The 16,683-nt window shown below is 33.3% G+C and overlaps 1 protein-coding gene across 1 annotated transcript in view; it reads left to right on the top strand.

Moving 5' to 3' along the window:
• Positions 1 to 1,369: 1,369 nt before the first annotated feature.
• LOC127852423 (uncharacterized) overlaps positions 1,370 to 16,683 on the top strand; it is a 42,241-nt gene continuing 26,927 nt past the window's right edge. Inside the window, exons 1-2 of the mRNA XM_052386378.1 lie at positions 1,370 to 1,425; positions 1,707 to 1,918. Coding sequence (XP_052242338.1) covers positions 1,370 to 1,425; positions 1,707 to 1,918 — 268 coding nt within the window. The remainder of the gene's footprint in view (positions 1,426 to 1,706; positions 1,919 to 16,683) is intronic.

Raw genomic sequence — 16,683 nt, forward strand, 5'->3', positions numbered from 1 at the left:
ATATTGTTTTGCTCATGTCGGTCCGTCCATCCACCAGACGGTTTCCGGATGATAACTCAAGAGCGCTTATGCCAAGGATCATGAAACTTCATAGGTACATTGATCATGAATCGCAGATGACTCCTAATGATTTTCAGGTCACTAGGTCAAAGGTCAAGGTCACGATGACCCGAAATAGTAAAATGGTTTCCGGATGATAACTCAAGAACACTTATGCATAGGATCATGAAACTTCATAGATACATTAATCATGACTCTCAGACAACCTCTATTGATTTTCAGGTCACTTGGTCAAAGGTCAAGGTCTTGATGAACCAAAATAGTAAAATGGTTTCCGGATGATAACTCAAGAACGCTTAGGCCTAGGATCATAAAACTTCATAGATACATTGATCATAACTTGTAGATGATCCCTATTGATTTTCAGGTCACTAGGTCAAAGGTCAAGGTAACAATGACCTGAAATAATAAAATGGTTTCCGGATGGTAACTCAAGAATGCTTAGGTCTAGGATCATGAAACTTCATAGGAACATTGATCATGGCTCGTAGATGACCCCTATTGATTTTCAGGTCACTAGGTCAAAGATCAAGGTCACGGTGACCTGAAATAGTAAAATGGTTTCCAGATGATAACTCAAGAACGCTTATGCCTAGGATCATGAAACTTCACAGGTACATTGATCATGGGTCGAAGATGACCCCTATTGATTTTCAGGTCACTAGGTCAAAGGTCAAGGTCATGGTGACCTGAAATAGTAAAATGGTTTCTGGCTGATAAATCAAGAACGCTTATGCCTAGGATCATGAAACTTCATAGGTACGATGTTCATGACTCGCAGATGACCCCTATTGATTTTCGTAATAGTAAAATGGTTTCTGGAGGATAACACAGGAATGCTTATGCCTAGGTTCATGAAACTTCATAGGTATAATGATCATGACTCGCAGATGACCCCTATTGATTATCAGGTCACTAGGTCAAAGGTCAAGGTCACAGTGCCAAAAAACGTATTCACACAATGGCTGTCAAGGTCACGGTGACTCAACTTAGAAAAATGGTTTCCAGATGATAACTCAAGAATGCTTACGCCTAGGATCATGAAACTTCATAGGTACATTGATCATGACTCGCAGATGAAATAATGATGAAACTTTACCAGGATTTTTGTCTGGACAATATCTAGGTCAAGTTTGACATTTGGTAAAGATTGAATAAACTGACTACTCTTAGGTGAGCGAACTAGGGTCATCTTGGCCCTCTTGTCAAAACAAAGCTTTGTCTACTTTGCTATAAAGATACGAAAGCTTTTGGTTTAATCTTAATATCAGTTGGTTCCGAAATAAATTAAGCAAATGAAATAAATTCAATGAAGCTGGACTGCACAGGCTCATCAGAGACAACACATCTGCCAGAACTGAATTTGTTATGAAAAGAGACTTAATTTTAATTAAAACTCGGAAAGCGTAAAGTTTCATCCCTTATTAGCCTGTGCAGACTGCACAGGCTAATCTGGGATGACACTTTATGCATAAGATAATAGCAAAGTGGTTTAGTAGCACTGGCACACATTATTTACTGCCAACTACCCTTGGTAACTTGAATATTTCAGAGGTATGAAAAGAATGGCTGTAGCAATAATTTCAAGACCAGCATTAAGCCCCATTTTCCCAGAGAAAGGCTAAATTTTATTGATCCCACTGCAGTCTTTCTACCTCCAGTGTGAAGACTCCTGCCAAGGAACCTCCAAAGAGCAACCCAAGCAAGCGCCACCGCGAACGCCTCAACGGTGAGCTCGACCATCTCGCCTCCCTGCTTCCATTCGAGCAGAGCGTCATCTCGAAGCTCGACAAGCTCTCCATTCTCCGCCTTGGAGTCAGCTATCTGAGGGCGAAGAGCTACTTTCAAGGTAGGAAGGGTACGTGGATTATGTTATATTATCTATACCTCCGCCTCATTATTTTATAGGTAGGAAGGGTATGTGGATTATGTTATATAATCTATACCTGGGCCCACTACTTTTGAGATAGGAAGGTTATGTGGATTATGTTATATAATCTATACCCTGTCCCACTACTTTTAAGGTAGAACCAGTATGTGGATTATGTTATAGTTTCAATACCCCCCACCCCACTTCTTTTACGTTAGGAAGAGAACATGAATAATGTTATATTAGTTATAACTCCTACCCCTATATCCCCATCTCGGCCAAGACCTACATCCAAGGAGATTATACTGGATTTGTAACTTCGGTATCTGTCCATTTGTCTGTTGGAAACTTGGATGATAAAGTTATGTACTTATATGTTCTTACATGTACTTATGTTCCTTTTTTCATTTGGTCTATAATTATGAGAAATATCAATGAATGATTTTCCCAAGTAAACTCCAATACAATGCATTTGGGTTTTTTACAATGAAGCACTTTTTGTTCTTTACACTGTCAATCTAAAAAAAACATGATCATTTAAAATCATTTAAATTCCTTGTTAAGGTGGATTTATATCAATATTAAATGATTTCAGTTAAAACCTCAATCAATGCTCTGAACTTAATGTAAAATTGAAACCCCTCAATTTTACTTCGCTCTTCAGTGAACATCAAATTCTTTTGTGCTCCAAAGCATATGTTATTTCTCCCAGCGATTAAAACATTGATACGAAAATTGCTTGAAAATTGCTGGAGTTGTGATGCCACAGAAAAACGTAAACACTTGATACTCTTCTATTATGGCTAATTAAAGATTTGAAAATCCCTTTGTTTTGAGTGTGAACTAACACATTAATAATCACTGAGTTGTAATTGCCCTAATTGTTTTAATTACATCTTATTAGGATCTGTACGTTTGTATCTTATTTTAAAACAAGTTTGTACGGATTAATATAAAAAAGTTAACATTATGAGAAGACCAGTTTTTAAATGTAAAAATACTGAATGTATAATTTTTGCTATATTTTGCCAAAATGAAGGTGTAATATGAAACATAATATAACATTAAAAACATTTATTTTAAATATATTTTTATTCTATATTAGGGTAAATTATTATATATCCAATAAATTCATCCAATGAGCATTCTTAATATGTACCACGTGACCGTCCAATATATTCCGTTATTGGATCCAAAAAGTCTGTATTTTTTCCATATTGGACAGTCAAGTACAAGTGCACTAAGCAATTGTTTTATAATGATAAAAGCCGTTACCGTAAAAAGTATCCAAATGTACAATAATCGATTCAAACGGGGGCTAGTCTTGAATATAGCAAAGATGCAATTAAAGCATTTTAAGCTCAAAATTAAAATTAACATTAAACAAAGAGCTTAAGAAAGGGATATATAATAAAAAGCTTATTAGACGTTTAAACTGTACAATACGTGATATATTTGGACTCCCACACATTTTAAAGACTTCAAACTGTGTGCTCGTCCAAATATATCTCCTTATTGTACAGTGAAACGTCTAATAACCTATAATTATTTTCCTATGAATTTTAAATATACAATAAATTTTGCTCAATTTAATGTCATTTGTGATTTTAACACTTTAATTGCTGGTGCAAAAAAAGTGTAATAGTAAGATTATTGTTTAAGCTTATTGTAATGCTAACTTGGGGTTTGTAAAAAATATTATCAGAAACTTAATATGACAAATCTAAAAACATTACAAATAACCCCAAATATGTTTAAAAAAATATGTATTTTGATCTTACACTTAAATTGCATTCATTAGTTATTTCTGAAAGTTGTAAATTTTGGTAATCTATATCAATCATTTATTCCAAATCAATTGTTGGACGTTTTTAACTAAAGCATTCTCTGATGTTGTATTTACTATTTTAAATAATGTAATTTGAATTCATTTTAATGAACGACCTTGAAATCTTTCAATCTGGTCAGCACAGTGGTTGTCTTTTATTTGGTCATTTTGAGTTAACCAAATAACACTGAACCACATTGTTGAAAATAAAATTTATATCAAAAGAATTCAATAATTTAGCCCTTGATGTATCTCAATCAGATGTGAACACATTTTTGTGTAAATAATTTACCATGTTTTGTCGTTAATTGACTGTTGATGACAATAAATTGCTCAGACATCTGTTAACAGAATCCACGTCAAGTAACCAAAGAATCTTCTAAAGGAAAATGCAAATGGCAGGCATGTGTATATCTGTTGACAAATCTGATATTAGACTGGTTAACGGTGCTGAATATTTAAATAATCATGAGACAAAATATTATTTTGTTTATTAAGACATCACAACAGTGGACAGTGTCTCAAATATCTGATATGTCTCAAATTTATGGCGCTATTTTTAACAAGACTATTGTCTAGCAATATAAGTCCCCTACCGGCTCCACCATTGTCAGAAATTCCAGATTTTTATATATATATATTTGTTGCCATAGCAACCAAATTTTTATGCCCCCCTTCGAAAAAGAGGGGTATATTGCTTTGCTCATGTCGGTCGGTCGGTCTGTCGGTCCGTCCACCAGGTGGTTGTCAGACGATAACTCAAGAACGCTTGGGCCTAGAATCATGAAACTTCATAGGTACATTGATCATGACTCGCAGATGACCCCTATTGATTTTGAGGTCACTGGGTCAAAGGTCAAGGTCACGGTGACCCGAAATAGTAAAATGGTTTCTGGATGATAACTCAAGAACGCTTAGGCCTAGGATCATGAAACTTGATAGATAGATTGATCATGACTCGCAGATGACCCCTATTGATTTTCAGGTCACTAGGTCAAAGGTCAAGGTCACAGTGACCCGAAATAGTAAAATGGTTTCCTGATGATAACTCAAGAACCCTTAGGCCTAGCTAGGATCATGAAACTTGATAGGTACATTGATCATGACTCGCAGATGACCCCTATTGATTTTGAGGTCACTGGGTCAAAGGTCAAGGTCACGGTGACCCGAAATAGTAAAATGGTTTCTGGATGATAACTCAAGAACGCTTAGGCCTAGGATCATGAAACTTGATAGGTAGATTGATCATGACTCGCAGATGACCCCTATTGATTTTCAGGTCACAAGGTCAAAGGTCAAGGTCACGATGACCAGAAATAGTAAAATGGTTTCTGGATGATAACTGAAGAACGCTTATTCCTTAGGGATCATGAAACTTGATAGGTAGATTGATCATGACTCGCAGATGACCCCTATTGATTTTCAGGTCACTAGGTCAAAGGTCAAGGTCACGGTGACCCGAAATAGTAAAATGGTGTCCGGATGATAACTCAAGAACGCTTATGGCTAGGATCATGAAACTTCATAGGTACATTCAGAGCTCCAGATAAAAATTTGGTCAAATTCTTATTTACGCCCTATTTTAAAAATTAATTCTTATTTTACCCCCTATTTATAAAATTAATTCTTAACAATATATTACCAAATAATTTTGTATTCATTGTTTTTGACACATCAACAATTCAACATTTTGGTTAGTAGTAATGGAAATGGCTTTTTTTGCCTTCCACGCTTCGATACACTGCTTCGGTCATTTTTATTTTTATGTAAAACAGTCACTGACACTTCGGCTTAGGTCATAATGGCCTTTTGGTCGCCCTTAAAGTCATATCAAAAACTATATTTAACATTTAATTTTAATGACATTTTGAAAAGGTATACAGTATATTACTTGTGTATAAAATTACGATAAGTGTAATTAAAAAGGTACAGTAATGACTCGCCTGCAATACTAGGAGAACAGAATCGAGACCGTTTGGCCTTTCGACCGTTCTTAGGTGTGGCTCTTCCTCACAGCAAACGCTTGAGTGACGTTGACTTTAAGATGTAGTTTTAATTGAGCGCCTAGACGAGTCAGAACCAGGATGAAATGTTTACCGTATCCTCCAATTACCTTAAGTCGAGCATGACCCAATGTCGATCACTCTGTTTACATTAAGAACGAGGCTCTCGTGATGGCGTCACACGCATGCGCTCCGAGTATTTTGTTGTACTAATATTACTACGCTTGAAAATAATTACAGACACGAATTATATAAGGAAAAACACAAATTAATTGTATTTAAAAATCTTACTTCAACTAAAATAGTCCAAATGCATGCCCATTTCTTGCATTTTTTTCGGTACTATTCATTAAACTGGCGTATAAATTGCAGACCACTACCCTGGTTTAAACACAATAAATTCATGTATTTGATTTATTTGAATGAAATTTTTTTTCTTTTTTCACGATTCCCAGAAAATGTTGCATGAACGCACATCGCGAAAATAGGTTACATGACGATATACACACATTCAGTGGGTAAGCCCTGTCCCGATTGGGTGATAATTTTACCAAATCTTAATAGTAACATATATATGCCAAAATTTTATTTGAACAAATTGCGAACGTTATTTCTTTTTGAACTATTGAGCACTTTTTCGTGTCAATGTTGCCCAAAAGAAGATCGACCGATAAAACAGAAACTTGTTAAATGGTAAATAGAAGATATGAAAAAAGTTAAATTAATCTTTCAGTTTCTCTAAATTTGTAAAGTGAATCGACTTTTCGAAGTTTTGTTGACCTCCTGCCTATTGCAAACGAGTTCTCTCGCTTTTCGGATGTGACCTCTCGACTCAAGGTAAACAACGCGCGTAGTGTATGTCATTTGCGGTTGTGTATGAAACTATCGGCTTTGCGTGGTTAAACACGCTGTAAATAAACAATTTTGACATTGGTTGAACAGGAATGAAATAAATCTTTAAAGGTACATCGTTTATTGCGGCATTGTTTGAATTAATTCAGAAATTATTTTAGTTGTTTCCTTAACCGCTCGACTCAAGGTAATTGGAGGATATATAATTTGCTACTGCAAGTTTTATGCACGTTAAAAAATTTCGAATTTGTGTTTTATTTTTTCAATGCGTAACTTTACGCAAAGATTTTAAATCTAAATCGTTATTTAAGAAATTTAATTCGTTTTTACGCCTTTACGCATGTTATCTGGAGCACTGGGTACATTGATCATGACTTGTTTTATTTAGGAACAAAATGAAATGACGTGCATAATGTCCATATTGCCATCTATCCATGTTTCAAGTTTCATGAAAAAATATTAAGAACTTTAAAAGTTCTAACAGGATCCAGAAAACCACCATTTTCAGCAGTATTTCTAGTCTATTTGTTGCCATAGCAACCAGAATTTTTGACGTCGGAACAAAATGAAATGACGTGCATAATGCCCATATTGCCATCTATCCATGTTGCAAGTTTCATGAAAAAATATTAAGAACTTTTAAAGTTATCACAGGATCCAGAAAACCACCATTTTCAGCAGTATTTCTAGTCTATTTGTTGCCATAGCAACCAGAATTTTTGACGTCGGAACGAAATGAAATGACGTGCATAATGTCCATATTGCCATCTATCCATGTTTCAAGTTACATGAAAAAATATTAAGAACTTTAAAAGTTATCGCAGGATCCAGAAAACCACCTTTTTTTTTTTGGGGGGGGGGGGGGTGATAGGTTTAAAAAAATCTATAAAAAAAATACAGTTTTGAACAAAAAATAATAAAATTATATTAAATTTGGCGAAATTTGTTTATATGTTCTAAAGATTAAGATCCATATGCAAAAAATAGTTCAATCCAGAAATAATCCCAATTTGAGTAATATATAATAATCATATCCAAGTAATTTAACATACAATCCAATATATGCTTAATGTTTTACAAAATTGCCCAGCCAAAAAATCATGAAATGGAACACAATGTCAATGAACATTTCTGATATTCATACATAGGAACATAAATGCTTTGCAAGGGAAATCAAAAGAAAATTTCAACCATTAAAAATGTTAGTTGTCTTTTTCCCTTAACTGCTAAGCCAAAAGTTTTAGTGAAAATGTTTGAAAAACCATTTAATAAAAACCTTTATTTTATTTGTTGAATTTTGAAAGAAAGAAGACACAGCTATGCCAGTTATTGACCAAACTTATTTTCTGTTTAAATAACTAACCATCATATAACTGCCAGAAATGGAGTCTATTAATTATAGCTGCAGCATGCCCTAAACACACATGGATCCCCGTTCAACACTCTGTCATAGCAGGGTCAGGCCATATTTGATTACAAAATCATCAAGCTGCACAATGCTCCCCTATTGAGACACACATCGTCTCATTCAGTCGGACTTACAGTCATTGATAATGATAATATTAGTCGTGAAATTGCTTCCGTTTGCTTTCAAATTGCCTTAACCTGATATTTTTTTGTTTGACAATTGTTTCAAATAGAAATACATGAAAAACTATTGTTAGATTTTTGCCAGGAATTTGAGGTTTTGTTTTTGTAGATTTCTTGTCACTTAATTTTTTACTTTACACTGAAATAGCGCTCAGCCTGGCTTCCACATTGAAGAAATTACGTGTTATTTTGTTTAATTGAAATTATATTCTTAATTGCTGTATCTAATAATGATAAAAAGGTAGAAATGTATTTATAGTTAATCTCTTCTGTTTTACAAAGCCTAAATGTCACAAAATAAAGGTTTGAGAATATTAATCCAAATGAAATGCAAGTCCATATAAAAATCATTTAATTATGTTTCAGGACTATACATAATTTGATATGGTTTGCTTCTTATTTTATTTAATCAGATTTTTTAAAGATTGTTTTTGCTCTTTTGTGTTCTCATAAAAAACATAATGTATGTGATATTTTTCTATAATCATTATCACAAGTACATGATAAAACAAGTGCAGAAATTTTTATGACAAATGTGCATTCCTATGCAAAGAAAGGTAGGGACTTTGACTTTTTACACCATATCAAGGTCTGATTGTTTTAAAATATTCTGTCTGAAGTTAATAATGTATATACTGGTAGTCTATATCTTCCTCATTAATTCCATTAAAGTAATTAATACTATAATAATGACATCAAATATCTAATGATAATTACTGTCATTTTCTATGTAGGAAATATCTAATGCTCTGGAGTATTTGTAGGAGTCACGTCTGGAAATAACATAACATTCATTACATCGCATGTGACATGCAATAGATCCGTTAGTTGACCGTAAAATAACACCTCACACAACGCATGCCCTCCTAATCAGGGAAGGTTTTTAGCATGTAGGTCACACACACATTTTCGTGACAAGTTCAGAATTTTAGACCTCCAGCTTGCCGTCAAAATAAACATTGCATGAAAATGTCCCATTCGAACTATGTCGGGAGCAGTTGAATGGTAAAAATTAAGTGAGGCACGAAAGATGTGTAGTTTTATTAATAGCTTTCATGAATGGGCTGTCCTCATAAATATAGACTGGTAGGACTGCTTCTCATGTTATTGTGTTGAAATCTTGAACGTCATATGTTTCATGTTTTTGATTTGGAAAAAAGCTAATAATGGTAAATTGATGCTTTAAAATGGTTTTGTTTATTTTTTTTGTATAATTTATGATTTATTAATAACACAAATGTTTTCTTAGTCTGTGACATGTGAAAATGTCTTTTGCAATGTATACACAACATGATGTTCACTATATAACGACATAAGTATCAAATATACTATTAATAAAATTTAAATGCTCAATTTCCAAAAACATTTTAAAATAATTATTGGAGTAATTTTAACTGCATTAAATTGTTATTATTTTTTTTCCATCACACGTGAACGGACTCACGCCCTGGAGATATTGCCTTTCATCATCAGTTCTCTTTCCACAATATTCCTTTTAATCTTAAAACAGAAAAACAAACAGTTCATTGGTCAAAATAAAGCAGCCATTTAATACATTGCCCACATTGCAAATTCATCAGTGATTGGATATACCTACCCTGAACATGTGGCATTTTTTGATGACCAATCTTCGCATACCGCAAATGCGGGGACAGATTTCACATGAACGATTTGAACTAAATTATACGTAGACACCATTGTTCAGGTTGTAACGCCAGAATCCAGCACTTTACAAAACCAGGATGGGCTCCATTACTCCTGGACAATGCATCGACCAAGTTTCTACCGACATTGTTTTATAAGGTTTAATATGGGGGTTTTGTTTACAATTTGATTTAAATTTGATACCGGCTCTGTCAAAAAAGAATATGACAGGTGGAAATTAATGGTGACCTTTAATGCTTAAGTTGTGTACATAAAACAGTTTATTAAAGGATAACATTATTATAAGGACATAAGATATTAAGTTCTTAGATTTTTGAATATGTGAGGTTAAAAGCCACTACCACATGTTAATGAAACATTCAAGTTTGATGAAATGTGTGGTAAGTGGCTGATAGTTGAATGTTTTAAGCTCATTCTTATCTGTTCAATGATTTGTATCATTTTGCAGTGATAAGAAAACTTGACCACACCACAACTTTATTTAGCTCCTTTCCTTTAGTCTTCTTGTTCTGTTTTTTTATAACCACATAATGCAACTGTTTGTTTACCAAGTTTTTGTTTAGGGAAACAAACCAGTTTTTGTTGTACAAATTTGTTTTTGTTTTTTTTAATGAAACCTGTAATTTGCATACTCTTTCCACTGTTTGGCTAATTCAAGATGATTTATAATAATTCTATTGTGGGCCAACCGTTATTATTTATAAATTAATCTGTTCAATGTACGCTTATGTACAAATGTGTCATTTTAATAAAATAATGTACCTCAAAGATAATTATAAAAACAAAACACATTAGATCTGCTTAAATATTTTGTGTAAAGACGGCCGTTTGAACAATGTTTGTTAAGCAAAGTTGAATATTTCTTTCACAACGATGATTATTCCATTCAATTAAAGCATCTCCGTACATTAATCTATTTAATGAAATGTTTGGGAATTACGATACATAACATCCCCAGGCGCTTTTCATACTGTATTTGGAAATTACTTGATACAACTATCAATTATTCAGCCTTATAACTATCCAGATACATTTTCTCAGATAGTGCGGGATACTATTTGCGATAAAATGAAGAATACATTCTTTCCATATTATATCAGCCAGTTAATTAGTGAAAAAAGGGAAGAGGGACATAAAAGAAGAATTGATAGTGAGATAAAAGGTAAAACATAAATATTGGATTAAATATTGGCAAATGTATAAATTTAATTGAGAATCAATTGAATACTAGATGAGCTGTAGCTAAAGAAACTTCAGCGTACAGTTTATATAGTATTGACAGACCTGTACGCTGAAGCCAACCCCATATCGAAAGTCAACCAGAGTCGTAACATATTTATGTCATGCTATAAATCAAAGAAAGCTTATTTTCTTGGACATATTTCTACATATATTGGTAAATGAATATAATTAACTTCATCAGGAAATATTTTAAGGTTCAAATGTTTCAAATGCATCTTACAATAGATGAAAATAACTCTCAGCAGTCTGAAATTCACAATTTTGACGCCATTGTCGCTTTGTCACGTGACGAGTTTTCATTTGGATGCTTTCTGATCGACCTTGACATTTTATACTGAAATTGTAAACATTACTTTCATTTTCTGAAATCTATTATTTGTGATTAACAACTTACGTCTGGTGGATTATAAGACTGGTTTCAGTGTGAATCAGGTAGTTTTAAATAATATTTACTTTGAGTTTGTATTTACACTACAATTTGTTTACAAAACAAGCCAGAATAATCTAAAATACCGGGAAATGGCATTCTGAATTTGAAAACACTTGAGCACATGGTATGTTACTAAAAATAGAAATAACGTCTTTTGACCGTGAAATCTCGGGAGATTCGCATTTCAAGTAAGTCTGTCACATCGCTGTTAATCTCGATATGTAAGAGCAGAATAGATAAATTTTAAATGTTTAAGATAGTATTTTGTGAAAGAATATATCAGTTAAATGTGAAAAATGTCAATCTTCCCGATCAAGTGGTTGATTTGGGCCAATAACTGCATTTAAAAGCTGTTTTGGACCGGTCTTTGTTAACTGTCAACTTTTCGGGAATTTCTGGTTGACTTTCCTAATGGGGTTTGTCCATAACTATAAAGTCGCGCCAGTCAAAAATCATAAAAAGCGACATTTAAAGTTATGGTAACCAGAACTAGATGAGCTGTGGTGCTTAAAATTTCTGATCTGAGATGTTCTATTTCTTTAGGCATGTCCTGACCTAACACATTCATTGGCAAACACCAATTAAATGTTGTGTTAAATAAATTATATTATCTTACAATTGTATGTAAAAAAATAGCTGGACATAAACATTTGACATTAAAAACTTAATTGTTTGTGTATGTGACAAATTAAGTATGTACAAATATTCTCTTACATATCATGTGTATGTTTTGTTTGCATGTAAATAAGATAAATTATATTTTTTTAATGAAGGTTGATAAAAGTTTGTCTTTAAATTTAGCCTATGGGTCATTTCAAATCCCTCTGGTCATTCCTGAGAAACTAATGTACCCCAAAACTTAGTTCAGACGCTGACGGTGATGCCGGGGAAAGTTAGGATAGCTTGCCTCTTCTTTAAGCAGTCAAGTTTTTTTTACAAGTAAAAATATTATTTTTTTATTCATAGGATAAATTGTGTAACTGTTCTATAATATCCCAATTTCATGGGTCATTATGTTGTAATTCCATTATGGAGTGCAAAGTTTAATCATTTTCTTATATTTTGCAAAATAATATGGCATCAGTTGATTGTGAAACAGTTGTAAATGATATAATTTAGTAATAATTTAATACACAATATAATAATTAATTCAGCATCATGCTGAATCCTATAAAAATTATCTATGTTTTAAGTTTGATTTCTTTATAAAGAATGAATGCTTAACTCTGACAATTTACTTAAAGATTAGTTGAACATCAATTTCATTCACTACAATGTTAACTTATTCCATTATGGATTGCGTTGACCACCAAACCATGCAGTAAGACCAAGTGTCATCTGTGTTGCATCATACCTATAGCCAAGGCCACCATGCACGGTACCTCACTCAGGCACACACACATCCTCCCGTAATGCTCCAGTCATCCATTATGGGTGTTCCTGATTGGATTAGACTGTTGATTAAAAGCTAATATGTTGACGATGTTACCCCGACAACACAACGGCAGACTAGATCTGGGATCATTGGCAGAACGGGCAAGCCTAATTAATTGAAAATGCCCCAACCAGAAACATAGAAACATGCCAGACTTGCAGCCGTCCTGTTTTCTTTCAAATAAATATGATTGATTTATGTAACTTCTGACTGAGAGTCACTGTGCGCAGGCGTCTTTTGATGTTGAATGAAGCTCAATACTAACGAACAACTTATTGATTAGATATTCTCTAAAAGAATTTGTTTTTGTTTTTAATTTCCATGTGAATCATAGAAAATCGTAAAGGAAAACTTGCCTGTGATGCTTTTACAGAGAAGTTCTATACTTACAACTTAACTGCATGACTAGTCTTTGAATCTCTAAGTTAAAATATTATTGGAATCTTTAAATTGTAATCAATCATTTAGAATTAGGAATATTGTCTAAAAGACATTTTTCAACTATAAAATTCAAAGTATAAATTTGTTTTGTTTTCAATACTGGAATGCTTTTTTCATCAATAAACTAAACATTTCTTACAAGGTAACTAGGCTGCATGTAGTTGTGCATGTTGTATAATTATGTAAGTAAATTCGCAATATAATACTGTTATGAAGACATTTCAAATTTTACAGAGAGTTTAATACTCCTCACATAAATGTATTAATAATATTTGATTTTGTACATTCATTAAAACTGAAAATAAACACAAATCTTGACCTATACTTGCTATTGCCTAAGAAGCACCTCATTCTAAGATTCTGGTAATATTTGTATGCACATGTTCAAATTCATATCCTGTTAATGCATTTTCTCCAACATAGTCAGAGGAAAAAATAACATAATGCTAGGCTGTCGGAAATTCCATTACCAGAAGTAAGAATTGGAACCTTTTGAATGTCAAAAGCTAGTTATAGCTTTTCCCACTTGATGATTGCTTTTTTCTCTATCCAGTCTGTCCACAATTCTTCTTTGGTTTGCTGCAATAGCATGAATTTCTTATATTTCAACCATGTGGCAAAGATTTATATAATTAAGTTGAGAGATTTTGCAGTAAACATGATACAGACCAAAATGTTTTAAGTTTGATCGAAAAGGTAAAATACATTATAATTATTGACTCTAAATATTGTGCTTTCATTGCAAATCTGTTAACAAAACAATGAAATTGCTTCATGTTAAACCTTTATGCGTGGTCACAGAATTAAAATTTCAAAGATGGTGTTCAATGCATTCTGAACATGACATATGTCAATGGCCACTGCCTATCCCCATCCTAGTGCTACCTGTGTTACCACAGCTTTGCAAGCGACAGCAGCTTATGCTTCTTTAATTACACTTGCCATCATTTTATTTGTTTTATATCCTTCTTTCATTGTATCACTTCATCATACCGCTATTGATTTTGACACTTCTTCTGTAATTCCATATCATGCAGCACACTTTCTGGGACTTTGTCATTTTTGATCCTCCATTTGAAGAGCTTTCTGTCTTTATCTCCATATTGAAGAGCTATTCATTATTATTAGCTCTCATTTTATGTTCGCTTTTTATGACTACAGCAGGCCTGGAGATTGCTTTGATAGAGGGAGGCACATGTACTAGTGAAACTAAATGCACAAAATTCAATGTCCCTGAGTTGCCAATTAGTATTTTTGTGTGTCAGAAAAAGTTTAAAACTTAATCTTGAATTGTTTGTTATGATGTCAATATATTTTTTATCTCATTTTTTGTGTTGGTTTAATAAAATCTTGTTGATGAGGACTGCATGCATTTTTCTTTCACCTTAAATGTTTGGAGATAGGCATCATAGTCCCAGGCAGTCTGCTATATTTGTATACCCTTTGTGCACTTTTGTATGTCCCATTTTTTGCTTTGTGCACTTTTTTTTACATTTTTTGCTTTTATCATATTTTATGGGAGTGATTTGATGGACTCTATTTACAAGAAAATGCTTCCTTTGTAACAAAATCGTATTTAAAAAGAGAGAGACGAAAAAAAAAAAAAATCTGTAAAATAACTGTACACAATAATATTGCTGGTGCTTTTCTTTTAAATCATACTTTGCGCTCTCTGTCGTGAAGAAAGATATATTTTTCTCCTAATGGCAATCAATACAAAATGAAATGAAAGCCCAACATTGTCCTAGTTATGAACATCTTAAATTACAGCAAATTGTTCACATATTGATATTCTGTTAGGAAAATGAAAATATTTTGTCATGGAAAACGTATCTAGCTCTCGAAGAGTAAATTGCAAATGCATTCCTTGATGGACTGCGATGCCACTTTCCGAAGAACTACTTAGAGGTCTCGGGAAATGATGATGAATAGGGTAGGGAGGCAAGGATAATCGCAATTCTCAAAGAAGTTTCACAATTATGCATCATGGCATATTATAGAACTTAAGACTGTACATTCTCAGCATTTTATTCGGTTGTTGTTTCAACCCGTTGCTGCAAAGATGGAGGGAGATTTAAGAAAGCCCTTTGTCTGTCCGTCAGTCAGTCCCTGCTTCAAAATGAAGGTCTACAATTTGTTAAGTAACAGCCCTGTAGAGATAAATAAATTAATTAGTTATGTATCCATATATAACATAAATATTATGTTATAAAATATAACAATATGATATAAATTTAGTTACACAAAATATTAATAATGTGATAGGAATTTATAAGTAAATTTAATTATCATAATTGTATTTCAAAAATTATCAAGAGAAGTTTTTACCTGACCTGTCACGAAGTGACATGGTGAGCTTATGTGACCGTGTGATGTCCGGCGTCCGTATGTGTGTGTGTGGGTGTGTGCGTGTGTCCGTCAACAATTTGTTTGTGTAGACAGTAGAGGTCACAGTTTTCATCCAATCTTTATGAAATTTGGTTAGAATGTTTATCTTGATGAAATCGGGGTTGGGATTGTATTTGGGTTATCTGGGATCAAAAACTAGGTCACTAGGTCAAAAACTAGGTCACATAATAGGTCAAATAATAGAAAAACCTTGTGTAGACAATAGAGGTTGCAGTTTTCATCCAATCTTTATAAAATTTGGTCAGAATGTTTATCTTGATGAAATCTGGGTTGGGATTGTATTTGGGTCATCTGGGGTAAAAAAATAGGTCACAAGGTCAAAAACTAGGTCAAATAATAGAAAAACCTTGTGTAGCTAGTAGAGGTCACAGTTTTCATCCAATCTTTATGAAATTTGGTCAGAATGTTTATCTTGATGAAATCTGGGTTGGGATTGTATTTGGGTCATCTGGGGTCAAAAACTAGGTCTCTTGGTAAAAAACTAGGTCAAAAAGTAGAAAAACCTTGTGTAGACAGTAGAGGTCACAATTTTCATCCAATCTTTATGAAATTTGGTCAGAATGTTTATCTTAATAAAATCTGGGTTGGGATTGAATTTGGGTCATCTGGGGTCAAAAACTAGGTCACTAGGTCAAAAACTAGGTCAAATAATAGAAAAACCTTGTGTAGACAATAGAGGTCGCAGATTTCATCCAATCTTTATGAAATTTGGTCAGAATGTTTATCTTGGTGAAATCTGGGTTGGGATTGTATTTGGGTCATCTGAGGTCAAAAACTAGGTCACAAGGTCAAACAATAAAAAACCATCAACAATTTGTTTGTGTAGACAGTAGAGGTGACAGTTTTCATCCAATCTTT

Source organism: Dreissena polymorpha, chromosome 12 (genome assembly GCF_020536995.1).
Source record: "Dreissena polymorpha isolate Duluth1 chromosome 12, UMN_Dpol_1.0, whole genome shotgun sequence".
Lineage (NCBI taxonomy): Eukaryota > Metazoa > Mollusca > Bivalvia > Myida > Dreissenidae > Dreissena > Dreissena polymorpha.